Raw genomic sequence first — 27,693 nt, 5'->3', positions numbered from 1 at the left:
CAGCTAGAATTTAAAGGGGAGACAGGTACACATAAGATCATCTAAAAGTACGTGGAGGGACGCATACATGTTTAGCTCTGTCTCAGTTTTTCTCATGACAAATTTGAGCTCTTCCACAGTGATCACCACGTGGCCATCCATATACAGTTGTGAACTAACCTCCAGCTTTTTCTTCTTTACGTCGACCAGTTAAGCTGCTCCTCCTTTTTTGGGGCTGATAAAACAAATGCCTTACTCTTTAACCCTGGACTTTTGTTAAATTAAAGCAAAACACCTTATATAAATTATTTTTATTTTACATACATTTGTCAGAATTAATTAATCACCCAGTGCTGGCACCAAAATTTCTACATAAAGTTTTTAAGACCAAACTATGTTAATAATTAATTTTTTTTAAAAAAATCTCCCACCCTTCCCCATCCAGTTAGTAGTAGCGACAGGATTTTGTATGTGTCTTTTTTTCCTTACTTGAGGTGCACAAGAGCTTAAGAAGCAGTGGCGAGCTTCTCTTGCTAGCGATTCTTTTTTGGGTTAGCATTTTGCTTCGGTTGACTCCCGTACGGTGTCTCTCCTTTTAGCATATTTTCATTTTTTTAACGTCAGCTCTCAAAACAACACCCCCCCTCAACTGAGTGCCCATAGTGAAAGGCCCAAGTCATAGGCCCACCAGTGTTAACTTATCTACACACGATCATGCAAGATGTGGGAAGCATCTTAACTGCAATGTGTATGTAATTAATGAAAAGCAGGAGAGCGATGCAAAAACTCTTGTAAGGATAGGGATGGCAAGAGATGAAACATTTGACCCACTCTTGCAGATTAAAAGTTGAGTTACGTGTTCAGTTGCAGACCTTGCAGGGGTCTCTCAAGCACATGTCGGACCTATGCTCCTGTGAGTATGGGACAGAGTTGGTCACGGATCACATGGGGAATTTGCGGGAAGTGCCACGTTTTGGACTAAGGTACAGATCGCAAGCCTGCCCAAAGAGAAGGGACAGAGACACGTGTGTGCATGTTTTTTTTAAAAGGAACACTATACAGTGGTGCCTCGCAAGACGAAAAGAATCCGTTCTGTGATTCTCTTCGTCTAGTGGTTTTTTAGTCTTGCGAAGCAAGCCCATTGAAGGATTAGCGGATTAGCACTATTAGCGGCTTTTATCGGCTTATCTGCTGATCGGATCAGCTGATAAGCGGCTTAGTGGCTTAGAAAAAGGGGGGGAAAGGAAAAAAAACTAGCAGGAACTCGCAAGGCATTGTCGTCTTGCGAAGCAAGCCCATAGGAAATTCGTTTTGCGAAGCACCTCCAAAACTGAAAACTCTTTCATCTAGTGAGTTTTCCGTCTTGCGAGGCATTTGTCTTGCGGGGCACCACTGTATCCTGTTTCTATGGAGCACAGCACACAAGGCAGAGAACAGCTAAGGCAAGGCCTGTTGTTCTAGACATTTACTCTGCAACACAGATGAGGTAGAGTTACCGTAATTTCATGCCAGTCCTCTTAACATCTGTCCTAAAAGTCTCACAAGGACGACACTGTTTGCGACCCTCCTTTCGTTCTTAGCAGCACCCCTGCATTTTCCATGCGATTAGGGTATGGTGAAATAGTTTAGCTGCTGCTATAGCATAAGCTTCAATACATTCACATTCTATCTCAGGGGTGGGCCTGTGCTGTTCCAAGTTAGAACAAGGCTCCCTACCGCAAAGCACAGGACTCTTCTTTATCCAGTTAGTAGCATTTTAGAACCATTTAATCGTTGAGTTGAAAGGGACCGCCGAAGCTCATCTCATCCAACCCCCTGCAAGGCAGAAATCTCAGCTAAAGCATCCATGACAGATGGCCACCCAACCTCTGCTTAAAAGCCCTCAAGGAAGGTGAGTCCACCACCTCTTGTGGGCGTCTGTTCCACTGTCAAACAGCTCTTACTGTCAGAAAGTTCTTCCTGATATTTAATCAGAATCTCCTTTTTGTAACTTGAATCCATTAGTTCAAGTCCCATCCCTCCAGAGCAGGAGAAAAGGAGCTTGCTGTATTGAGCCTCAATCTTCCTTAACCGGGCTCATAAATTGGGGTGTGCAGGTGCCCAATCTTTTATAAGTACATAAAAGCAACCTGCAGGATCAGGCCAGTGAGCCAGGATCCTGTTCCCACAGTGGCCAATCGGATGCCTGTAGGAAACCCGCAAGCAGAATTCAAGTACAAAAACACTCTCCCCTCCTGTTAGTGATGTGTTGCTACGTTTGATTTAATGCATTCTCTCCATGAAGGTAGGAGTGGAGCCAATGAGAGTGGCAAGAGAGTAAGTTAGCATGCCACTGCTTCCCTCCACAGCAAAGAATTTTCCACAAGATCAGTCTGTAGATGAATGGTGACCACGCAAAGGGGGTACATGAAGCTGTTGCCACTTTTATGCTCTGCCTCCACGCCTGCAAATTTGTTTTTTAAAAAATATTTTACCACGTGTGCTCGTGATATGAGCAACACTAAATCATGTGGATCTAATACTGATCCTCTCACATGGGTTTAACACACATCTCTAATAAGCAACCCTGAGTAAAAAGTATGGCAGAAGAGTTCTGGGTAGACAGGGTTACCAATGCAGATGTGATCTGCCCCCTTCTACAGAACCAATAAGTGCTACCTACCATAGAAAAAATAAGAATGCAAAGTGGTTGCGTTCTTATTCCCCATCTCGGTGAATCCGTAGCACTCGTTACTAGAGGCCAATTCAATAACCATATTGAAAGGAAGACAATTTCAGATGGTAGGCCCATCAGCTGCTTTTAACCAGGATGATCAGCAATGAACATAAACACATGGGCAGCAGTGAAACTTAAATGATAGAAGAGATCGCATTGCCCCGCAGCTGTTTCCAAAGTATCACGGTCCAGTTATTACTCAGAGGTGGTTTCACTTTTTACCCACCTTCGTGTAGGACATGAAGGACTGGCTGCTACCCTGCTTCAAAAAACTGCTAAAAATCACCTCCTTATTCCTTTCCAACATTTGAAAACTTTGTCCTTAAATGGAGAACGATCAAATCAGTACCAAAAAGTTGTTTGCACTTTTGAAAACGAGAAAGCCACAGCAGAATATTGAGATAAACCCAGTTTCTAGCCAAAGCTGGAAGTCTTTGCTAGGCGACTGAAACTTTCAGGTTCAACACCAATGTGAAATGAAAGGCCACCGGATGCAGGCTCCAGGGTGCTGCGGCTTGCTGAGTTAAAGATCAGGGACCAAGAAGGAAAGGGGATTAGAATTTGCCAACGAAACAGGAGATAGTAAACCAAAAAAAGGAAGGTGGAGAGTTACTACACCTTCAGGTTATTTCCAAGTCTTGATTTGATTGTTGGAGGAGGGGGGAAATATTAACCTTCATTTGTAGGACCTTGAGAGAGGAGGCTGATTAACGAAGATGAGGTCCTCCTTTCAGCTTCATTGATTAGCAAGCAATTATTTCCCCAGCTACTCCCTGGTCTTGGAAGTCAAAATTCTGATGGGTAAAGCCTTGTCCATTCCCACACACCAAGTATCAAGCACTAGATTGGTAGCCAAGCAGCACAACAGGTGACGACAACACATTCCTTCCAAACATACCCACCCGAGGAAGGAGGGATCATCCCAAGACCTTGTACTTTGGCAGGTTCCCTCTTTGGTCTAGGTGCTCCTGAGAGCAACAGTTCACCTCCCCTTTCGAGAAAGAAGGCAGGAAACACACCATTCCCTAGGAAGGGCTGTCTCCAACTGCACCATTTTCTTCCTGGCAGGCCTTGAGTTTGGACAAGACAGCATGTATCCGGAAGAGAGTGCGGGATTCCATTGAATAATTCTTGTAGTTGTTCCTGTAGGGAGAGGAAATCAGTAGGTGTTATATCCTGGAATGTGTCTATTCTACTCATTGTATTTAACAGCATCCTAAGGTATCCTGCCAACCTAGCAATTCGAAAGCACGTCAAAGTGCAAGTAGATAAATAGAATAGAATAGAATAGATTCTTTATTGTCATTACACAAGTGCAACGAAATTGGATGCCATCCCTTAAAACAACAAAAGCGAAACAACAACAACAACCAAACAAACCACATTCCAGCCACACCCACACCACACCCATCAAACTCCCAGGTCACACTATCGAGTTACAGCATTCAAAAAGGCCACAGCTCTTGGATAGAAACTGTTTTTCAGTCTATTTGTCTTTGACTTGATGTTTTACCGCTTGATGTAGGTACCGCTCTGGTGGGAAGGCAAACGGCGTTTCCGTGTGCTGCTCTGGTTTGCCAGAAGTGGCTTAGTCATGCTGGCCACATGACCCGGAAGCTGTACGCCGGCTCACTCGGCCAATAAAGCAAGATGAGCGCCACAACCCCAGAGTCGGTCACGACTGGACCTAATGGTCAGGGGTCCCTTTACCTTTTTAAGGTATGTGCATCTCAGTAGCCAACCAATGAAATGACGGTAATTTGGATTAGGGATCCTATGGGATCAAAGATCTGGCTCAGTACAAAGCAGCTTCATGTTACTGGTTCTAAGATCTTATTGCCCAGAATGCAGTTTCAATGGTTGGATTGGAGGAAAGGATCAGTGACTGAACTGGCAACCTTTATTCCTTAACCTCCATGGGGTTAATAAATCTTACGGGATTCCATATACAGGTGAAACTCAAAAAATTAGAATATCGTGGAAAAGTTCATTTATTTCAGTAATTCAACTTAAAAGGTGAAACTAATATATGAGATAGATTCATGACATGCAAAGTGAGATATGTCAAGCCTTTATTTGTTATACAGTGATACCTCAGGTTAAGAACTTAATTCGTTCTGGAGGTCCGCTCTTAACCCGAAACTGGTTCTTAACTTGAGGCACCACTTTAGCTAATGGGGCCTCCCGCTGCTGCTGCACCACCGGAGCACAATTTCTGTTCTCATCCTGAAGCAAAGTTCTTAACCTGAAGCACTATTTCTGGGTTAACAGAGTCTGTAATCTGAAGTGTCTGTAACCTGAAGCGTATGTAACCCGAGGTACCACTGTAATTGTGATGATTATGGCATACAGCTGATGAAAACCCCAAATTAACAATCTCAGAAAATTAGAATATTGGGAAAAGGTGCAGTAGCTATTCAATCCACGATATTCTAATTTTTCGAGTTTCACCTGTACATTACAAGGTAGCAAGAGCTTCCGAGGAAGCTTTTGCTCTCTTCCTTAAAGCCAAGGATTGTGGAATAAACCGGGGGCTCACTTACTTTGCCCGACGAAGTAGCTGCACAGCCTCTTCATTACGGCCTTGTGCCACATAGAGGAGACTCAACTCCAGCAGTGCATTGGGTACCAAGTAGTGATCATACCGGATCCTCTTCTCACTGCAGACAGGGAGGCAAACATGGGCTTGGGAAGCGGCTGGGTTTAGGGCGAAGGTCTACTTGGCCTTGATTCATTTTATGTATTGAATTTATATACTGCCCTACACCTGGAGGTCTCAGAGCAGTTCACAGAATAAAATCAAGATATAAAACCACAAAATACATAATAAAAATAAAAACAATAGCCCCCCCCAAAAAAGACAATTTTAAAAGGGCATGGGATGTAAATCAGTCCAGCCAAAAGCCTGGTTAAAAAGGAACGTTTTTGCCTGGCACCTAAAGGTGTATAATGAAGGCACCAGGCGAACTTCCCTGGGGAGCGCATTCCACAGATGGGGAGCCACTGCAGAGAAGGCCCTGTTCTCGTGTTGCCACCGTCTGGACCTCTTGAGGAGGAGGCACACGAAGGAAGGCCTCATAAGATGATCTGGGTAGGTTGATATGGAAAGAGGTATTGGAATGGAATGAACATATATGAACTAATAAGAGGTGGAACACAAATGGGAACCAGATTGTTGTGTTTGCAGAGGATTGTAGGTAGAATGGGAAGCAACTTACTCCTTGAGGAGCATCTAATTACTTTCAGCCATCTAAAGAGTGAGGCCTGAGAAGAGGATGGATGAAGCCCTTTTTCTGTGCCAGGCAGAATGACCCTTACCTTGGGGGAAGCCCAACTCATTAAAAAAACACACCAACATATTCTCCAAATAGACTGGAAACTCTTGGGAATCTCACCTGCCATGGACAGCACTGAAGCAAGCCTCTGCTTCAGCCGAACTGTGCAAGTGCTTCAGGACCAGGCCTTTGAGAAGTAGTACCAGACACCGGTCGTCCACCTGGTACTCACTGGCTGAAGGTAATGGGGAAGAATAGGAAGAAAAACGGCAAAAAGAGAGGTGAACCAGGCTAAGCAGCTGCTGCCTGCAACTCCACACTTGAGCAGTTGGCAGTTCGTATGCATTCAGATTATTGGTCAGCAGACACTTCTTTTGTTCCCAATCCTACAACTAGGAAGGAAAACTCAGTGTTTCCCCGCTTACATGAATATCCCTGCCCAGATTACTTGTGAGCCGGAACAGACACTTTGTAAAAAAACAGGCCAAAAAAGGAAGGCTCCAAATATTATTTCCCAGGATCAAGGAATTGTAACTTTGAAGTCCAGTACAAAATATTGTGACCTTGCCATCTCATGGTTTCAAAGAAACTCTGCCAAGTTTCTGACAAGGATTTAAAACTAAAAGAGGTTATCAATATTTCCAAACTTTTAGCATGTCATTTCGTCCCTGCACTGGTACAGTAAAGAAAAAGCGATTTATATATGTTGTATGTGTGATATATAACATTGTTTCACCTTCTCACCCCTTGCCTTTTCCTGTAAGACCTATTGCAGTCGTTAAGAGTCGTCAACAGGCTCATCTCAGCTATCTGCCTATCTCCCATTCCCACCACCCTTCTGAGTAATACCCCTCCCCACCTTCTGCCCCACCTGGCAACTTCTGTTTCAGTGTATTTGAAGAAGTGTGCATGCACACGAAAGCTCATACCAAGAACTAACTTAGTTGGTCTTTAAGGTGCTACTGGAAGGAATTTTTTTATTGTTTCACAAGATGGCAATGCGGAGTCCTGTTTTTCTATGCCTGTTTTCCCTCTTTTAAATTTACGCTTTAAACTGAAACCCTCTCTGATATGTGTCTAGATCCAGTCCCTGTCTACGTTGCCCCAAAATCCTATTACTACTTATATTATTTACTCCTCTAAATAGTGTGCATAGATATTAGGATATGCAACTTCTATTTTTTGCATGTATTCCAGAACATAATTTGCTATTCTAGCAGCTCTGCATGCCCACCCACCCTTTGCCACTTTCGTGAAACCAGTGTGTTACCTGGTGCTTTCTGTAGCAGCTTCTCAGCCTGTGTCAGAGTCTCTAGAGTCCCCTTGAGCAGTTCCTGGCGCTTGCCCAGGACGGTGAATCCATTCCACATATACATCATCTCCTGGGAGGGAAAAGCACAGGGAGGGCATGGTGATGATAGCAGGAATTTGGGACGGAGGCGAGGAGAGGGGGGAGACAGAGGCCGCAGCATCTCCTTTCTCATCAAACTATTTTTGCCAGCCCAGGAGAAGCAGCCAGAAGCTTCCTGCCTCTTGAGACTCGTACATGCACCTCTTGTGTGCAACTAGATGCACACAAATGGACGGGTGTGGGAGGACACAATGTTCCTCGGATGTGAGAGCGTAGCAAATATGTTTTCTGCATCAGAATTTATGAGAGGAAAATGCACACCTCTTTCTTTTCATTTCTACGTGCGGCCCCTGGACCAATTTAAAACTAACAATGAGATGCACAGCTTGCAGATTTAGCATACAGAAAAAGAAGAATGCACGTTTAAAGAAGACTGAAAAATGTTTACTGAGTACATGGGTGAAAATTGTGTTCATTTAAAATGCTGGTAGCATTAAGATAAACTCAACAGTGTAAATAAGATTTGACAGATGTAACATTGGATTACTGAATGGCTTAGTTCATGTAAAATATGCAGGGATGTATGGTATGCAAATTAAACAATGGAAAGAGTAGAAAGGAAGTCATTGATTTAAGGTTGTTTAAATGGATATTTTGAAATGTAATTTAGAAAATTTAATAAAAATATATATATTAAAAAATAAAACTGGCAATGAGAGCATGGTCATGAAAAGGTTTTCCATTCGCTTGAAACCATGACATCTCTGCCACCCGTGCCCACAAGCGTAGAGAGGTCATGTATCTCCACCCTTACCAGGGCTGGCACAGGCAGAGGAACATGTTCGCTCGCTTTGTAGCGCCTCGCTTTGCGGATGGCGAACTTCTCTGTGGGTGGAGACTTCCCTGCAATCTTCTGCTTGAAGGAGGAAACTTGCCTGCAAGGGAAAGACAGGTGGAGAGCCTCACTGCAGCTTCGTTCCAACAGGGAAGCTAAAGAGAGAGACTCTGTGCTCCCAGAAGTGCTTCATCCAACTTTCAGGGACTCTGGCTACACTCGCTCAAGGAGCCTGCTTGCTGGCAGGCAGCAAACCTCATCCACAGCTTGCAGCCATTCAGATAGGCGCCAATCACACAACAGTCCTCCAGTAACAGTGCTGTTATTTCTGCACAGCAAATATTCCGGCAAAACACTTGCAGAACTGGGGCTCCTAGACCAGGGGTACTCTAGTTGCTAACACCTTACAGTTGCAACAAGAGAACAGAACTCAGCCCGCATTGTCCCTCCCTCAATAAGTGCTAGTGTGTGACACAAAGGGGGGCTTTTACCTGAAGAGCTCAACCTCATCCTCACCAAAAGGCCGCGGTTCCTCTGGAGGCAGCATGCTAAGGAAGGCAGCTTTCATGTACACATACATTGCCTGTAGGGAGACAAGGAGGGTATAAAGAAGGGAAGAAGTCCAACCAGGAACAGGGCAAGGTGGTGAGAGGGAGGGAGGACAGCAGCAGCAGCAGGTTTGCTTTGGGGAGTCATAGTGAGTGAGACTCTTCTGACTGAGCTGGAAAAGGGAAAGGAAAGCACATAGGGAAGTCCCTTCAGCTGCAGACATAACCCAGCATTGGCCATTCACAAACTAGGCATTTGGGAAGTTTCAAGAGCTTGGGGGGACATGTAACAAGAGCAACACAAAATAGATTCCATTGTTCAAGGGTGCCTGGAAAACACCTAACCCCAGATGCATGTCATCTGGCCATAGAGACTAATGATGATGGACTCTGACCTCATTCAGAAAGTAAGGGACAGGGTTGAGAGCCTGGCAGGCAGAATATCGGCTTTAGTCACCAGAGGCTGAATCTGAGTGGGCCTTGCAATGCATGAGGGAAGAGAGGGAGAAAAACTGTGAAGCAGAACACACACTCAGAGCTTGATATAAAAGGCAAAGCCAGCCTGGCGGCATAAGGTCTCCTATCAGCCACTCATGCTAGTGATAGTTCTAACAAAGTGAGGCCTACAGGGTCCCTTGCCGCATTGAACAGGGTGCAACTTCAGTCCCATAGCACAGCTGCAAAATATTCTGAGCTGGGCTAATTGTATACTAAAAGGGTAAGAAGGAGTATTCCCAGGCAACACTTCACACAGGCATTGTAGTTCCAGGGTCTGCCTCCTGAAGTTACTGGAGGTTCTGCTATTTTGGCTGTAAAGGTGCCCAGAACCCTGTGGATCAGCTAGTATCAGACGAAAGCACCTAGCCTCAGTGCTCTCTTCTTATCTGAAGCAGAGAGAAGTCTCCCACTTTCCAGAACTGAGGTCTATCTCAAAGGAAATCCTGCAGGGAACAATAACTCCTCTGTCCCGCTGCTCATTAGCCTCCTGTCGCATTTCGCACCTTGGACCAGCGATTCTCCTTGCTCAGCAGGTCCGCATAGAAGTAGGCCATCTTCCACATTCCTTTGTAGGCAAAGCACCACATCAGCTCCCAGTAGCACATATGGTGAAACTGCTTCCAGGCCTGCTGGGCTGAGCAGCCTTCTTCAAACTTCTTGATGGCCTGGGCAGAGATAGAGAGGCCAAGCCCAAGTTAGTCCAGAAAGGAGGTGAAGGGTAGCAGCAGCAGCAGCCAGCAGCTCAGTACCTTTCACTAGCAAGCACGGTGGGAAGGGCTTTATACTGGAAGCAAAACTCCCAGCCTTTCGCCATGGGGGAACTGTGATGTGGTGGTGTAAGAATGTGTGCGGCCGCCTCTCACCTCACTGATGTTCCCTTTGATCTCCTCTATCCTCCCGGCGAAGAATAAGAAAATGGCACTCTGCAAGGGTGAGAGAAAGAGGACTCAGACATGAAAGACAGGGAGCCACAAGGCATGTGAAGCTCAGACTCCTCAATTAATTCATACACACACACACACACACACACACACTATGTGATGGCCTGGGATTCGGACTCGGATGCTGAACCTGAGGGATCCCAGCCTGCACAGGATTCCCTTCCTCCAGAACCAGCTGAGCCGGGGCTGGGGCCTGAGCCTGAAGGGTCCTCACCTGTGCTGGATCCTCAGGTGCAGGCGTCAGCTGAGTCTGCTCTGGCTCCTGAGGTGATGGAGGACCCATTGCCTGCAGGTGCTCCACTCTCAACCCCGTCAGAGGAAGCTGAGGTTGCCTCTGGGTCTGGTAACCCTCCAGCCTCTCCTGAGCTGCAGAGGCTCAGGGCAGAGAGGCGGAGGGAACTACAGTGGTGCCCCACAAGACGAATGCCTCGCAAGACGGAAAACTCGCTAGACGAAAGAGTTTTCCGTTTTGGAGGTGCTTCGCAAAACGAATCTCCTATGGGCTTGCTTCGCAAGACGACAATGTCTTGCGAGTTCCTGCTGGTTTTTTTTCCTCCCCCCCCCCCTTCTAAGCAGCTAATAGCGCTAAGCTGCTTATCAGCTGATCCAATCAGCAGATAAGCCGCTAAAAGCCTCTAAAAGCCGCTAATAGCGCTAATCCTTCAATGGGCTTGCTTCGCAAGACGAAAAAAACCACTAGACGAAGAGAATCACAGAACGGATTATTTTCGTCTTGCGAGGCACCACTGTAAGTTCCCGCAGGAGAAGTGCTCGCCTCCAGGCCAGGAGAGGTGAGTCACCAGAGGATTGGGGCCGCCCTATGCCTCAGGACAGATAAAAGCCAGCCAGCCCCAGTCCCAAGTTGCAGGAGCAACGTTGTTGGTTGCTAGTTCCTGCCTGAGCTCCTGACCTGCCCTGGCTCCCTGCTTGCAAGCCTGTTCCTGTCTTCACATGACTCCCTGCCCTGCAGCCAGCTTCAGCTACTACAGACTGCCTCCATGATGCACCTTTGACCACGGACCGGACTTGGACCTCACCTCTCGGGTAACCCACGGGACCAGCACACGACATCTGAAGTTGCATGAAAAGCATGGACCCAGCCTCTGAGGGCACCTGCAACCTGTTCAGAGGTCGCGGCAGCAGGAGAACGTGGCCTAAGACTCCAGAGCCCCCATTGGTCAACCCACTTATAAGGGCAGAGAAGAACCCGCCAGGTGTTTCCTACAGCATCTCTGAGGGCCTAGGACCATGGTCTTAAGAACCTGAGGCCTTCTGGGGCTGAGAAGGTTAGGTTTCTCCCGCAAGGCAGCAGTCAAAAGGCGGGAGAGTTTTGAGAGACCGCCACCCAACTCTAAGCACACCATGCCTGGTGCTTTGGATCTGCCTCGCGCAACACCAGAGTAGGGCACAAATGCTGCCCCAGGCACAGGGGCTCCTGCAAAGCCTAGTAGCAGAAATCCAAGAGATTGAAACCCCCACCCCACCCCAGTCACAACAGAGGGTGCCGGCCTGGTCTGCACATGCAGCAGAATGATGTGGTAGAGTCTCAGAGATGGGAAGCAGTCGCTTAAGACTGCGGGGGCCATTTTAGAATGCATCCCATTTGTCTGAATGCATTTCAAGAAGAAAGCCAGCCCATTGCGGGCAAATGCTCTAATCCCATTTCCCTCCCTGGTGTGCTAGGTTTCTGGCTACAAGGAGACGTATATTCAAGGGAGAATTTAGGGGAGGGAAACAAAAAACAAAAAAGATCCCCCACCTGCGGTCCGAAATGGCACAGTCCATTCTACCAATCCATTCCGCTGCTTATGCAGAGTCAGCCTGAGTCTTGAAAAAGACACGGGGCACAGAGACAGGGATGGGAAGAGAGAAAAAGAGCGCAATCTTAATATGGCAAAAACCCTGAACCAGAAGGCATGCTGTCTGCTGCAGAAGTGCTCCAATTGGGGGGGGGCAGGAAGAAGGAGGGGAGTAGTTAATAAAAGCCACCAGCTCCACCACCGCACTCAACTTCAATGCACAGGTCGCCTTCTAGCCTTCTGGAAATAGTAGCTAAGGGGGCTGACGCAAAAGGGAATTGTGCCCCAGCCCCACTGTAATTTGAGCACCACACCACTGCCTCAAAGTGGGGCAGGTAAAGCCTAACTGGTCCCTCTTAGGAACTTTAGGCAAGGGGTGCTTCTTTATAGATCTCCAGTGAGGAGCACAGGTGACTGCACAGGTATCAGGTGAGTGCCTGTAAAGCCTGCATCACTTTGCAAATCATCCAAACAGTGCCTTACCTTAGGGTAGCGGGCGAGGTACGGACTCAGGAGGGCCTCAGCCTCTGTAAAATTGTCTTCACCAATCCCTGGTGGGAGCACAGAAAGGGGGTGGCGTTAAGCATCTTCCCAAAGGGCACCCTCTCCCCTGATGTCCCTAAGCAGAGCAAGCTCACAGTATTTTGCACCACCACAATATTTTGCACCACCAAAAGATCTGCTCCAGCTTCTCTTGCAGTGTCCCAGGGGAGACACCTCTCTCCCATTTGGTAATTTCAAGCTGTTAGGCCAACTCTAACAAGCTCATGGCTGAAAGGAAACTTGAGCGGAGGACCTCGCAGCTCATACTTAACCACAACACATCTCCAGCCCAGTTCAGTCAATATCAGAAGGATTTGAATTCTGCACCCTCCCTCCTCTCACCCGCCTCAGGGCCCTCCTTCAGTTCCCCCCACAAACCAACTTCTGTAATCAGAAGAATTCACAGAGACCCCAATGAAGTGGCATAAGCCAGTCGTGGCAAGAGACCTTGCATCTGAGCAGAGACTGAGCCGAAGGACTGACCCTAAGCAGGTCATGGAATAAAAGCCCCCAAATGGGGAAAAGGGGCCCCAGTTTCCCTGCCTTACTGTTGCCAATTATAGGCCACCATTTTCTATTCTGCTTCCCAAAGGTGGAGAGAAGACTTTACCTAAGACGAAGGTAAGGAAGGTGTAGTAGCAGAGGAGCAACATTGTACAAAGCAAAGCCCGCAGGTTGGCTGTGGTGGCCCCCTGATGCAGCTGCTGCAGGCCGTAATCCTGGTGGGGAAGAAGAAATTAAAGTAAGGTGGGGTTTGAGAGAGAGAGAGAGAGTTGGAGGGAACAGCTCTTTGTAGGTAAACGCAACAAAGATCAGCCATGTGAGATTTCCATTCAGCACAGGTCTCGGGATGAGCAGACCCCGGCTTCACCAGAATAATTCCCCAGGAAATACTCAGCTAACCAAAGAACAAGCTGGTGCAGAGGCCTAATACAAACACATCAACACCCATCCCAGCATGAGGAACAAAATAGATAGCCTTAAAGACCATCAGGGCATTGTCCGTGTCTCTGAACTGGAAGTAATGGCTTGAGGCGGCAAGTAATATCAGCTACATAGCCTCCAACATTTCTCCGATGAAAATAGGGATGTCCTATTCAGTGATGATAACAATAATAGGTAGTTCTGGGTACCTAAAATGTATAGGAACTTATTCACGTATGTGACTACAGCGGCAAGAATGTTACTTGCCCCCAAATGGAAAAAAGCAGAAGTCCCAGCAAAGGAAGAATGGATACAAAAACTTATGGAATACGCAGAAATGGCAAAACTTACCAGAATAATATTAAATCAAGATAACAATTTTTTATTATAAAAGAATGGAAATGGTCTATTGAATATTTACAGATAAATTATAAACAGATAAAAACATTGGCAGGGTTATTGTAATAACCTGAAGTTTTACAAGAGTGTATATTTAAAGAAGATTATTAAATGAGCAAATTAAGTTACTTTGGATATGCAGAAGATATAAAAAATAAATTTAAGGAACCTCAGAAAGAGGGGGAAGGAAGTCAAGTTTTGAAATGTAAATATGATTGTAAAATTAGTGAAATGTATAAAATTAGTGACATGTATAAACTTGAAAAGTATAAATAAATAAACAAACTTTTTAAAATGATGATGATGATAATTAATGATAATGATAATGATAATGATAATGATGATGATAATAATAATAATAATAATAATAATAATAATAATAATAATAATAATAATAATAATAATTGTGGTGGTGGTGTTTTACTATTTATACCCCACCCATCTTACTGGGTTGCTTCAGCCACTCTGAGCAGCATCCAACATAATATAAAAACATAATAAAACATTAAACATTTTTTAAAATCTTCAGATGGCTCAGGGGTCAGATAACTCCATATTCTCCAACATTTCTCTGATGAAAATAGGGAGATCAGAAACTGGGGCGGCTTCTGTAAATCTGGAACTGTCCCCGGAAAACAGGGACACTTGGGAGGGTCTGCAGCTGCAGGATTTGGGTGTTATTCGCCAGTCCACCTGATCCAGGTCTTGCAAGTCTTGAGTGTGTACAAGAACTATGAATAGAAAGCATTCTAGATCCAAGTCCTTAGATGCACCTTAGATGCACACACTTCAGTGACACCTCTGAAAACATGGAAAGGTGCAGGTCAAGCCCACCCATTTTGTAGGCTTGGATTAGGCAGGTGAGGTAGCCTCCAGATGTCAGACACCAGCTCCTGTCAATCCCAGCCAGCTAATGGCCAGGGATGGTGGGACTTTTAGTCCAACAATATCTGGATGGTGTTGTCTACACCAGGGGTGGCCAACACCCAAGAGACTGCTATCTACTCACAGAGTTAAAAACTGGCAGTGATCTATCCCCTTTTGGGGGGTTCAGGTCAAAGTTGTTGAGCATTTTTAGGAAGGAAAGCCCTGTTTTTTAGGGGTTCAGGTCAAAGTTGTTGTGGAGCTTCTTTTTATAGGCTGCAGGGCTAAAATGTCTAGGGGAGCCAAATTCCTTGGGCTTCTTTGGGGGGAGCCAGTGATCTACCACAGACGTCCAGTGATCTACCAGTAGATCACAATCTACCTGTTGGACATGCCTTGTCTACACCATGGGTAGGCAAACTAAGGCCCGGGGGCCGGATCCGGCCCAATCGCCTTCTAAATCTGGCCCGCGGACAGTCTGGGGATCAACGTGTTTTTAAATGAGTAGAATGTGTCCTTTTATTTAAAATGCATCTCTGGGTTATTTGTGGGGCATAGGAATTGTTCATTATTATTTTTTTCAAAATATAGTCTAGCTCACCACAAGGTCTGAGGGACAGTGGACTGGCCCCTTGCTGAAAAGGTTTGCTGACCCCTGGTCTACACTTACATTAGAGGAAGGAAGAAATCATTGCCTTGATCCCTAGAAAAGCCTCTGCACATCTTAAGTGTGCATATATATTCGTGGTTGGAGGGAACTGCCAGATGGGTGGCTATAGCATGCAGAAGGTCCCGCCGACAGCATCTCCAGGCAAACGGAGTTCAGAAAGCAGGGCTAGGAAAGAGTTTTGTCTGCCCCAGGTCGCAGACAGATGCTACCCATCAAAGTAGATATACAGAGCTAGATAGGTAAATGACAGCATTTATATCTAGAAATAACCGTGTCCATTAGCAGACCACATTCTGCCTCTTCAAACACACACACACAGGCAGGCAGTCGTACCTTGTCCCCTGAAAACCCTGCAAATTCCAGAAGTCTCAGGATCCGGGGTGGGAAAAGGGAGAGCGTCTGTGAAAGGAAGACATCGACATGAATGGTAACGGACACATTTGTGGGGAGAAATCCTCCTCTTAGACTTTGCACTTCTTCAGCAGTGGAAAGCTCCACTTTTTGAGTGTGATCCACTTGCAAATGGACACATCAGAAGCAGACAGCGTGGTCCCTTCCTGATGTTGTTAGGACTCCAACTTACACCAGCCCATGCCAGCTTGACCAGTGACCAGGAATGTTGGGAGCTGTAGCCCAGCAACAACTAGAGAGGGCACCATGTTGGCTGCTCCCTTCGGAGGGGCAGAGGAGAGAGACAAAAATGACTAACTCCAACGGGCTGCTGCTTGTAACTCAGTTTCTGTCCTTATAACCGCTGGTGAAGCGCATGCAGACTCACCAAGTTGAAAGCACCAATGCCCAGCGCAACTCCTCCCTCCAGATGGGCGCGAGAAGGAGAACTTGATGGCAGCTGATTGGGCTGGATGAAGCCGTTGAGCTCCCTGCAAATGTAAGAAGGTTTAGAAAACCCCACTGCACCTTCACCTACCAGGAGTGAAGCATGGAACCCAGGCATCCAAGCTCACACTTTTCCTAACCACTAGGCCACTCCCACCCTGACCTTGAGTCGCAGAGTTTGAAGAGACTTCATTGTTGTGACAGGGGATACGAGTGAATAGGAAATGCAATTCCTTCCTGCCCGCCCCCCTTCCCCACAAAATTGCTTTAAGGCAAAGAAGGACTATGTTCCCGATTCAAACATCCAACACACATTTCAGGAACGGTCAGTCTAGAAAATGTTTGTCGAGCAGGGCAGTCATGTCCTGGATGGCCACCAATATTGCTGTCCCAGTTTTCCAGAGATGTCCATGACACTTGTGGCCATTTCCATGCATTGCTAATCTGGCAAGTAAGTGGGCAAGTGAACATTTCTTTCCTCTCCTCTCAGGTACAGACAGTTTCTCATGTGTAAGCATCCCAAAACTGGGAGTGGTTTCCTGACACTATGTGGGATGCATGCTGGAGCAGTAGCTACATCTCAGACTTTTCTCACACACGTTCCTCTGCTGATGTACAACACAAAGATAAATCACATGTTCTTGGGACTGTACCATTCCAGGCTCAAATGGAGGGGGAATAGAGGGGGGGAGTGAATATTTCTTACACACATCCACCCCTGGCAAACCAGCGGAAAGATTATGGTGCAGGGATTCTGTATCAGCTGAATTTCTCTGCATGCGCAGATTGTCCCAAAAACTTCTCCCTTCCTGAAGCTGGCATGGAATCCAATTGTCCTGCCCCCTCTTCTTCATCTCACACCCTTCACTGGTGCTGCTTCTCATTCCCAACTTTGTGCTACCTGCGATTCAGTACTGCTCTGCTGTTCCAGCCCTGCCAGCTGTCACCACAACTCACCTGTAGATGAGGTAGCTGCTACGCACCTTGATTCCTCCTTTTATGAAATTCACCATATTTTCATCCTGAAAGAAGAGAAGGAATTTTGAAAAGTCCTCAGCTTAAGGAAGATAACTCAGCTCCTTAAGTCTGATGTGTCTGTGTGATGCCACTGGGACAGTTGAATGCAAGCATCCATTGCAGGTCGCCGCTGTAAAGGGAAGGCACAAGCAGTGGGTGCCTGGGCATATTGGTCCCAAGCCTGGCATGGATTGGGAATGGAGAACCTGTGGTCCTCTGGATGTTGTTGGAAGACCGCTCTGATCATCCCTGACCATTGGGCCAGGCAGGCTGACTGGGGATGCTGGGAGTCCAACAGAATCAGGAAGGCTGCAGGATCCCCATCCCAGGCATGGATAGTGGAAGCCAATCGCAGAACGGGAAGGGGAATTGCTCTATATTGGCTGGCTTTTGCCTGGCTTCCCCATAAGGCAGCATATAGAATCCTTGCATGCAGTCTGTGGCTTGTGTTACACATGAATCTGTGGACTGGGGCACTAATTATATATTGCCATTACAAGAGAACTAGAAGGTGGACCAGAGACATTTACCTCCTGAAATCCAACCCACCAGAGAAAGGAGGAAGAAAAGTTTCTGCTTACCTGAACAACAAAGTTAACATAGAAGTGTGAGTGGCTGCAATGCTAAATCTCTGCTGCAGGAAGGAAAATGCCTCTGACTCCACCTGCTGCAAGACCTCTCTCACTGGGACACCTCCTGCCAAGGGGTCCTGCCCCACCACTTGAAAACTGCTGCCCTGATGGCCTGCGCCCTGCAATGGAGAGAAGCTCCCCTTACCTGCAGGAAGGTGAGGGCAGCCCGGTGCAGCAAGCATTCTGCGTAGCACACTTCTGCATGCAGCTCCTCTGCAATGGGGAAAGGAACAGGTTCAGGGAAGACATGTGTCATTCCTAAGCAGGCTTACCATGCCCTCCTCTGTTCATCCCTTAAACATTCACATCCACCCACTGGAAACAGCAGCGCCAAAGAAAAAATACCTTGGATCTCTGTCTTGCGCACGTCTGGAAGCCTGGACTATTTACTTATTTGCAACATATCAGCCAATAATGAAGATTCCCTGCTCCCAAAGTCAGGGGGAACCTCCAGACATTGCACATCTTATATGTATTCCTTTCCACAAGCTACTCTGTGCCTACATCAAGACGAGCCAGAGTAGGTACTGTAAGGATTTCTGTACTGGATCCAAGATCCATATACAGTGGTACCTCTGGTTGCGAACGGAATCCATTCCAGAGGCCCATTCACAACATGAAAAGAATGCAACCCGCAGTGGCGCATCTGCGCACACATGGGTTGCGATTCGCCACTTCTGCGCATGCACGTGACAACATTTTGCGCATGCGCGAACAGCGAAACCCGGAAGTAACCCTTTCCGGTATTTCCGGGTCGCCGCGGGGCGTAACCTGAAAGAACGTAACATGAAGCGGACATAACATGAGGTATGACTGTAGTCCGACCTGCCTCCAGATGTCTCTGGCAAGTGCACAAACATTAGCTTTCCCCACCCTCATAGACCGAAGAAAAAAGCCCCACAACCGGGCCACGAACTCTTCTCACCTTCAGTACAGGAATCTCCGCCTAGCCGACTGGAGAAGGATCCGGTCACCGTGCTTTTCCTCCGAAACCTACCAGAGGAACCCCAAAAGGGATGCATAGTTAGGTTCCACTTCCTCCATCCCAACCCCCAGAGAATGCAAGCTGGGCATCCTCTTTGGGCTGTCACCACCAACACTTCTTCCCTCCCCAGAGCCTATGCCCACCCAACGACTCCCACCTACCCCTTAAGGCCCATTTTCAAATTGAGGAAGAGAATGTTGCTTAAAGAAACAACTCAGAAGGGTATAAGACTTCCTTCTCCCCTGTGAGCAGCTGAATCCTGACTTGGGTCAGGAGGAGAAAACGAAATACAGTGGTACCTTGGTTCCTGAATGGCTTAGTTGTCAAACAAATCGGTTCCCGAACGCCGCAAACCCAGAAGTAAGTGCTCCGGTTTGTGGCGTTTTTCAGAAGCCAAATGTCCGACGCAGCTTCTGCTTGAGTGCAGGCAGGGCTGTAGCTAGAGGGTGGTGAGGTGGGCCCCCGCCAGGGGCACAGGAAATGTGGGGGCACAAAACCGGCTTAAAAATATGTCCATAAGTATAGGTAAAGGTAATGGGACCCCTGACCATTAGGTCTAGTCGCGGACGACTCTGGGGTTGCGGCGCTCATCTCACTTTATTGGCCGAGGGAGCCGGCGTACAGCTTCCGGGTCATGTGGCCAGCATGATTAAGCCGCTTCTGGCGAACCAGAGCAGCACACGGAAACGCTGTTTACCTTCCCGTCGGAGCGGTACCTATTTATCTACTTGCACTTTGACGTGCTTTCGAACTGCTAGGTTGGCAGGAGCAGGGACCGAGCAACGGGAGCTCACCCCGTTGCGGGGATTCGAACCGCCGACCTTCTGATCGGCAAGTCCTAGGCTCTGTGGTTTAGCCCACAGCGCCACCCGCGTCCAGTCCATAAATATAAATATTGATTATTGCCTCATAAGAAATGGTTTTAAATAGAGGGTAAATTGAATGGGGGGGAGGGGTTAGAAGAGAGGCAGAAAGAAGAGCTAATTTGTCTGTGGCTAGGGGGCACAATCTGGACGGTTCTGCCAGGGGTGCAAGATCACCTAGCTACAGCAATGAGTGCAGGAAACTCCTGCAGCCAATCAGAAGCCGCACCTTGGTTTTCAAACAGTTTCGGGAGTCAAACGGACTCCCAGAATGGATTAAGTTCAAGAACCAAGGCACCACTGTACCCACTCACAAGTGATGCAGCCAGGTGAGGTTTTGGGCGAGAGCACCCCCCATTTAGAAGCTACTTCCATTGCCCTAACATGACCAGACACCCCTTCAGAGGGGCCCCATGCGAAATCTACAGAAACAGGCCTTATTCCCCACCCCAAGAGCCACCCCCCAGGCTGTCCCCACCTCTGGCAGATTTCTTGTGCCTCTTTCATAGTGTGTCCAGCATGAACAATGTCGTCGTGCTCAAAGGTCATCATGGCTTGCATTTCCAGAATGATGGCATAGATTAAGGCGTGATACATGCTCTCTTTGGCCCTGTCGAAAGGGATCAAAAAAAGGATTAAAAGAAGAGGAAACAGGTGTAGTTGCAGGCAATATAGTTTGGTTTTTTTTAATTTGTGATGGCAACAGCTAGGGAGGGTTGTATTGTTTCCTCCATGTTTCTCATATTTGTCCACAAAAGGATGTGGGACGGAGGGAGAGACATTTGAATTTCACCCTTATGCACCTGAAAATCAATGCCCAGCACTACAACAAACAAAGAAAGAGATGGCCACATTCCTGATCACAATTCATTAAGTTATAAAAAGGAGAAGAGTCAACACTTGAAGATTTTGGAATGTCCTCGGCCCAACTTAGACTCTGCTGGGGTTGAATCCACATAGCCCAGCTACCTGCTGAGTTGAACCCATGAACAAGGATTCAAACCAGTCTAATTTCTTTGAAGCCACTGCCAGAAATTCACATACTTAACGAGGTTACAAATCAAGCTTTGTGAGAATAATAGCATGCACAGAGCAGGCAGGAGGCCCTTCTAAGACAGGGAGAGGCTTGAACAACAATATTCAATGGCATTCTTCTGCTTTTAGGAAAAGCAGAGCTCTCCTTTTCATCTATTTTTCTTCCTCTGCTTTTGCTGGCAAAGACAGGAGCAACCTCCCCCACACATGGAGGGCTTTGGGTTTTGTTCGCATTTCTTTTCCAGCGTGCACAAAAGGTGAAAACTCCACCTTCTAACTTGCACAGGGTGCTTACCATTAAAGGTATTTGCATACTGCTTTCCTTAAACAAAAAGCAGATTGCACATGCACACACAAAACATTTAAAGCACAGCAATGAACTCCACAGATTCAGCGGACCTCATTAAATACATATTTCTGTAGCCAACCAATAAAAGTCACATGCCATGGCTGAGGCGTTTGTCTCAATTTCCAAATGTCATGTGAAATTAATATATGGGTTTTGTAACCCCTCCAGAATGCTAAATGGTGGACTGCGCTCTGGTACTCCAAGCACCACCACAAAAGTTGGAGTAAGCGGTTTCTCCCATTTGGGATTGTAATTTTTTGTTTTACATTGACAGGTAATTTTCTGGTCACTCTCCTCTTCTGTACCACATCACTAAACTAGAACTAGACTAGGGCTGGGCGATATCTGGTTTTCAGCATCGTGTGATATATCACCGGCTAAGCATCGCAATATACCGATATATCACAGTGTCTGAAATAAAGATGGAGCTACAGTACATGGAGGCATTGGCTGGCTTCACAGTTTTTCCTGCATCGTGGTTTTTGCTGATGCCTGCTCTTACGATTCGCTGCTCCCTGCATGAGGTAGTGCAGAGCTACTTCTGTTGTTGTTGTTTATTAAATTTATATACCGCCCTATACCGGGGGAAGGGAGTCTCAGGGCGGCTTCTAATCCCCCTCCCTCCAATAGTTGTTGTTCCACTGTGTTGTTGTTTTAAAATATTGCTACTATCGCTACTGGAGGAGACTCTTGAGAGTCCCATGGACTGCAAGAAGATCAAACCTCTCCATTCTGAAGGAAATCAGCCCTGAGTGCTCACTGGAAGGACAGATCCTGAAGCTGAGGCTCCAGTCCTTTGACCACCTCATGAGAAGTGAGGACTCCCTGGAAAAGACCCTGATGTTGGGAAAGATGGAGGGCACAAGCAGAAGGGGACGACAGAGGATGAGATGGTTGGACAGTGTTCTCGAAGCTACCAGCATGAGTTTGACCAAGCTGCGGGAGGCAGTGGAAGACAGGAGGGCCTGGCGTGCTCTGGTCCATGGGGCCACGAAGAGTCGGACACAACCAAATGACTAAACAACAACAACACTATCGCTACTATTATGGATTAGTTCACATCCTTCTTAGCATAACCACACACCCCGTTCCAGCCAGAAGTGACTACAAAGTCTGAAACAATGACAAAGTGCACAAATCAAATTCTCCTCCAAGGCCACTTGGTCTCACTACCCATAGACTCCCTTCCTTCCTTCCACCCTACCAATTTGTTTCAGTTGCACACCAAGTGGCAGTCAGATGCACCAGGTAAGGAGTGCTGGAGGAAGGTTCAACTGTTTATTGGGGAGGAGAGGGAAGCCCTGGGTCTGATGTGTCCCCCCTCCTGTCCCCCACTTTCCGCAAAGGTGACTGGATCAGGCCCTTTCCCCACTCACCTGGGTTGCAGCATCTCCAAGCTCTCACTGAACTGGTTTTTCAGGAAGCAGTTCAGCGCTTCTGTGCACTCGGCCAGGGCAGCCTCCAGGGAGCTGCTGCGGAGAAGGAGGGCGCAGAAAGAAAGAGCTCAGTTAGCCTCCCCCGAAATGGCCCATGAGACCTTTGGTAAGATAGTCACAATCCACACATTCAGAACACATTTGAATCACATGGCTTCCCCACCCCCACCCCTTGCCGGAAGCCTGGGAACTCTAGTTTGGAAAGCAGGCCAGGAATTGCAGTCCTGTGAAGGGTGAACTACAGTTCCTAGAATTCTTAGGGGGAAGCCGTGTGATTTAAGTGTTGGCACGACATACTACTACACTGGTACCTCAGGTTAAGAACTTAATTCGTTCTGGAGGTCCGTTCTTAACCTGAAACTGTTCTTAACCTGAGGTACCACTTTAGCTAATGGGGCCTCCCACTGCTGCCGCGCTGCCACCACGCAATTTCTGTTCTCATCCTGAAGCAAAGTTCTTAATCTGAGGTACTATTTCTGGGTTAGCGGAGTCTGTAACCTGAAGCGTCTGTAACCTGAAGCGTCTGTAACCTGAAGCGTCTGTAACCTGAGGTACCACTGTACAGAGAAACATAGTTTAAGTGGGCAGCCCTAAAAGGAGACAATTAATTATTATTATTATTATTATTATTATTATTATTATTATTATTATTATTATTATATGCTGCTCATCTGACTGGGTCGTCCCAGCCACAATGTATGCCCAAGAGGTCCACAGTTCAAAACCACACTTCACACCAGCAGCTTCAGACAGGCATAACAGTATGTCATACAAACCCATCAGCCATCCCGTTTTAACTGGGACATCCCAGAATGACAGAAGCCATCCTAGTGTTTGATCGGATTCCGAAATGTCCCATCTTTTAGTCTTGCACAAGAGTACAAAACTCAAAAACACTCGTTTTTGGGTTCCACACAAGTCAGCCGGCTCATTTTGAAAATGAGAGAAAAATGTGTAGCACCCCCTCTTAGTGGGAGGCTGGAGCTGTGCTCTGTGTGCCCTCTGTGCACAGCATCCCTCCTGAGCACAGTCACCTCTTCCTCTCCAAGGAAGCAGTCCAGCTTCTCTCTCCTTCTGGCCACAGGAAGGACCCCAATGATAGTGCCAGCTGCAGCCTCTGCACTCCAGCTGCCACTGCTGCTCTTGGTAGCCCTCCCAGGGTCCTTGGCAAGGCCCACCTGCTGCTGCCCACCCTGCATGATGCTGCCTTCACCCTCTTGCTGCTGGCTGGGTGGAGGGAGTGCTTCTACCAGGCCACAGCTCCATGGAGCTCAAGTACCAGGTATGGGGGGGTTGGATGGGGAGGTCCAGAACGCAGCCCCCGATCAGGCGCATTGGGAATGAGGCGGGTGGGCAACTGGCCCTTTTCTTTGTGCTTAGTGCCTGGTGATGATGGTGGAGGAGAGCAGCAGGTAGACTGCTCCTGACGGTGGGGTTTCCACTAAATGGGTTTTACTTCTGACAAGACCTGCCTAGGAGAGCATTACCATAGTGACTATTTTTCAGTGTACAGTATAGAGCCATAGATGAGGGTTTTTTAAAAAATGTTTTTAAAGAGAGACGTAAATACCATTTCCTCATCTGACTAATCCTCAGATTAACCCTGTGAGGTATTAGGACAGGGTTCATTGAACTGAGAGGGAAAACAGTGATGGCCTAAGAAAGTCAGAATTTGTCTCGTGCTATCAGGGGAAGGCTTCCTGCTTCCTTCCCTCCCGTTGAGGCTAGAAGGGAAGGGCCTGGTGTTTCTGTTTGTGAAAGCAACAACCTCCCACCCAGCTGACGCACTTTACTCAGCCCTTCCAGCAAGCACAGAGTTACCAAGTTTGAACGCTAAGCAAACACGGGCTTGGCAAGGCCTTTGCCAGCACATCCACCCCACCTTGTTCAAACAGGGCCGAGGACCTGGGTCCTCAGAGGCCAGACATGCCCTGCTGACGCTCCAGATGGTCTTCTGAGGGAGATGGGGCAAGTCCCAGAAATACTGGGTTGGCCACAGGACTATGTCCCTGGTGGTCCCTGCTTCAATCCCTGGCTTATCATAGCAAGCTGCACTGGGCCATCGAACCCAGATTTATCTACATGAGCTGATAGCAGCTCTCTAGTATTTAAAGCAGGAGTCTTTTCCTAGAAGGATTAAATGTAGGATGCTTTGCTTTCACCGCTGAGCCTTTCATCTTCAAGTTAGAGACGTCCAATTAAAGCAGGACTGGGGAACCAGTGGCCCACCAAATATTGCTGGACTACAACTCCCATCATGCTTGACTATTGGCCACACTGGCTGGAGCTGCTGGGAGCTGGAGTCTAATAAGATCTGGAGGGTCACAAGTTCCTCACCCTTAAAGGGTCTCTCAGGCAGAGGGTGCTTGGTGCTATCCTACCAGATACACAACCTGACAGCTGCACCGCCTGCGGCAACTCCAAGGAATCCTGATCGTAAATAACAGGATCTGAGAGAGAGAGATTTGCCTGAGATCTCAGAGAACTTCTGTCCATCACAAAGCCATTCATGAGGAGCCATTGCTCTGAATTGCAAAGTTACAGCTAATATATAGCAAGCAGCATTCGGAATTCGTCAGGCGCATTTTGCACCTGGCTATCGGCCATTTGCGACCAAGTGAAGATGCTCAGGCTCCAGGATGGTGCCTGATGTCTCCGCCATCTTGAGATACATGCCTGGGAATCTCCGTTATATTTTATCTGCACAGTCAGAATGAATTTCAGGAACCAAAACATCATATTGAAAAATACAGCTTTGGAGCCCCCTGGCAACTGGGCATTCCATTTGGCGACTGCAACTGTGGGTTTAAGGAGCCGCTGGACCCCTAGCTTATATAACTGAGTTTCTAACACTGATAGCAATTCAGGAAGATCCTGGCTGAAGTATAGTTGTCACAGTGGCCTGTAACCATTAATGGCCACCTCACATGCTTAACCTGAAGCCCAGGCACTAACTCTGCAGTGTGGATGTCACAGCACAGCTTACCTTTCATGTCAATCTAGTTTGCACAAGATTACCCCACAAACCCCACTGAAATAAGAGGGGCTATAAACATAGCAGTCAACTTTTCCCTTTTCTTGCAAGGAATCCTATTCGGAATAAGGGAATTTCCCTTTTAAAAAGGGAAACGTTACAGCTATGGCTATAAAAGCCAGTTATATATAATAACTGGCTTCCTGGATCACACCATTTGGTCCTGCATTTGGGCTCCAGATGTTTGTGTGCCCTCAAGCAAGCAAGGCACAAAGGCCTATATCCCCTGGGCTGCTCCTGTCCTGAGCATCTGCTGTTTACTTATGAACCTGCAGGTGGAAATTTACACCTCAGAAACCAAATTCTGAATTATAAAATGCAAAGTTCAGATTCCAGACTTGGACACCTTCATTTTAAGTTCATAGATAGATAGATTGATAGATAGATAGACAGACAGATAGATATGAAGTTCTACTCTAGATGCAGATGGGAGGGAACACCGCAGAGAGGTTTTTGAAAAGTCAAACATCCCACCGCTCTGAGTTTCGACCCTCAGTATTCCCAGGAAACACTGCAGGCAGCTGGAGGCTCTTTCTTCCTAAGAAACGAAACCGCATGCAAGATCATCCACAACTAAATCAGGTCCCAGTTGCAGAGGTGGTCAGCCCTCTCGACATATCAGACCCATCATCCCTGACCACTGGGCTCCACTGGCTGCGGCCAACATGAGAGTTCAAGATGCTGCCCACACTCCAATTTGAGAACTTCCCGATTCAAAACCCACGCCACAAAATCCTGCTTTATGCTCCACGCGTTCAGAGGTGTGCTTTGTCCTGGGTCAATGTGCGTAGCCTTTCTGCTCAGTTAGGGTCACTCACAAGGACTCGCCTCCCCCCTAACCCTGCACTTGCCCCCCTGGGAAACATAAGGGAGACAAAGGGCGGGGGGCGGGGGGGGGTTGAGGGCAAAATAACTGGTGGCATAGAAGAGGAGATAACTGAGAAGCCCCCAGCAGGGGGCTGGACCAGACGGGCCTTTTTCAGGAGGCCTTGGGGAGACCCTCCTCCCGGAGCATCGGGACTCCAGGGACATCCTGCACCTCCCATCTCTTCCCTCGCTCCCCCCAGCAAAAAACCCTTCCATTTGTTAAGCGCTGTCTTATGCCCACCCCCACCCCCGCTGAAACCCAGGGACCCGGGCTTGGTCTCCCTTTTCCACTCCTTGTTGAAAGCACATCCCCCCTCCCTTCTTTAGCCCAAAGCGGGGGCGGGGACCTTTCTTCGCAGGATCACTCCCCCCCCCTTGGAGAGACTCTGCATTGCAGTGCCCCCGAGTCAGAGCCCTAAAAGTCTCCTCCGCCTAGGAAGCAGGGGGTTTTTGGGGGGGGGGCGGGAAGGAAGGGAAGGAGGAGAGATGGAGCCGCTTTCCGTCCGGCAGCGAGGAGGGCTGCCGGTTTCCCTGCCTCGCTCACCTCCTTACCTGCTGCTGCTGCCTCCGCCGCCGCCGCCTTCCAGAGCCATGCCGGGAGAGGTGCCAGGCCGGGAGCAGGAGTCGCACTCGCAGCCCCTTCAGGAATGCCAGGCGACACGCAGGCGAAGCGGCCGGGCTCGGCCGGGCTCCGCCCTGCAGGTGGATCCCTCCCATCCCCTACCTGGGCTGCGGAGCACAGGTGACAACTACGCCCTCCCCCTCCTGCCACCCGGACCGTGCCGGATTCTCGCCTCCCCCAGCCCGGCATCGCCTCGTCCAAGAGGTCGGGTCCAAAAGCAGGCAGGCAAAAGTCACAGCCATGCATATAATGTATGTATGTATGTATGTATGTATGTATGTATGTATACACACACCTCCCCCAAACCAGACAGCTTTTCGTGTCTCTTTTCTCGTTTTCCCTGGAAGGGCTCCTGCGGATATTCGACAGGTGCGCCTGTGCCAGCTGTTCCTTCCCATTGTTTTAAGACACAGGTGGAGAGAGGGGAAGGGAAGAAGGGTTTACTGAAAGGTGCTCAGGGTTGGGATCCATGTGCAAAACTTACGAAACAACTCACCAACTTTTGTTATGGAAAATAACAAGCACCCCTTGCCAGACTGTTGCTTGTTGTTCTTTAGTCGTTTAGTCGTGTCCGACTCTTCGTGACCCCATGGACCAGAGCATGCCAGGCACTCCTGTCTTCCACTGCCTCCCACAGTTTGGTCAAACTCATGTTAGTAGCTTTGAGAACACTG

The 27,693-nt window shown here is 47.8% G+C and overlaps 1 protein-coding gene across 4 annotated transcripts; it reads right to left on the bottom strand.

Annotated features, from left to right (window-relative positions):
* Positions 1 to 275: 275 nt before the first annotated feature.
* Positions 276 to 27,266, bottom strand: LOC310696887 (tetratricopeptide repeat protein 39A-like). 4 transcript variants are annotated; one of them, XM_083483023.1, is made up of 19 exons: positions 26,942 to 27,262; positions 22,437 to 22,532; positions 20,155 to 20,286; positions 18,754 to 18,821; positions 17,974 to 18,041; positions 17,137 to 17,201; positions 16,121 to 16,223; positions 15,676 to 15,741; positions 13,096 to 13,204; positions 12,426 to 12,493; positions 10,066 to 10,125; positions 9,706 to 9,867; positions 8,648 to 8,739; positions 8,136 to 8,256; positions 7,241 to 7,352; positions 6,091 to 6,205; positions 5,239 to 5,355; positions 1,373 to 3,838; positions 276 to 1,033 (listed from the first exon to the last, which is right to left on the bottom strand). In XM_083483023.1, exons 1-18 carry the CDS (start codon positions 27,112 to 27,114, stop codon positions 3,721 to 3,723), a joined length of 1,845 nt encoding a protein of 614 aa, XP_083339149.1. In that variant the 5' UTR covers positions 27,115 to 27,262; the 3' UTR covers positions 276 to 1,033; positions 1,373 to 3,720. The 4 variants fall into 4 exon arrangements, with proteins under 4 accessions (XP_083339149.1, XP_083339150.1, XP_083339151.1 ...); XM_083483024.1 differs by having other exon boundaries at positions 26,950 to 27,065; XM_083483025.1 differs by lacking the exons at positions 276 to 1,033; positions 1,373 to 3,838 and having other exon boundaries at positions 5,331 to 5,355; positions 6,091 to 6,201; positions 26,942 to 27,129.
* Positions 27,267 to 27,693: the final 427 nt, after the last annotated feature.

Source organism: Podarcis liolepis, assembly GCF_965112155.1.
Source record: "Podarcis liolepis genome assembly, chromosome: 17".
Classification (NCBI taxonomy): domain Eukaryota; kingdom Metazoa; phylum Chordata; class Lepidosauria; order Squamata; family Lacertidae; genus Podarcis; species Podarcis liolepis.
This window is presented reverse-complemented; position numbering and strand designations above follow the sequence as displayed.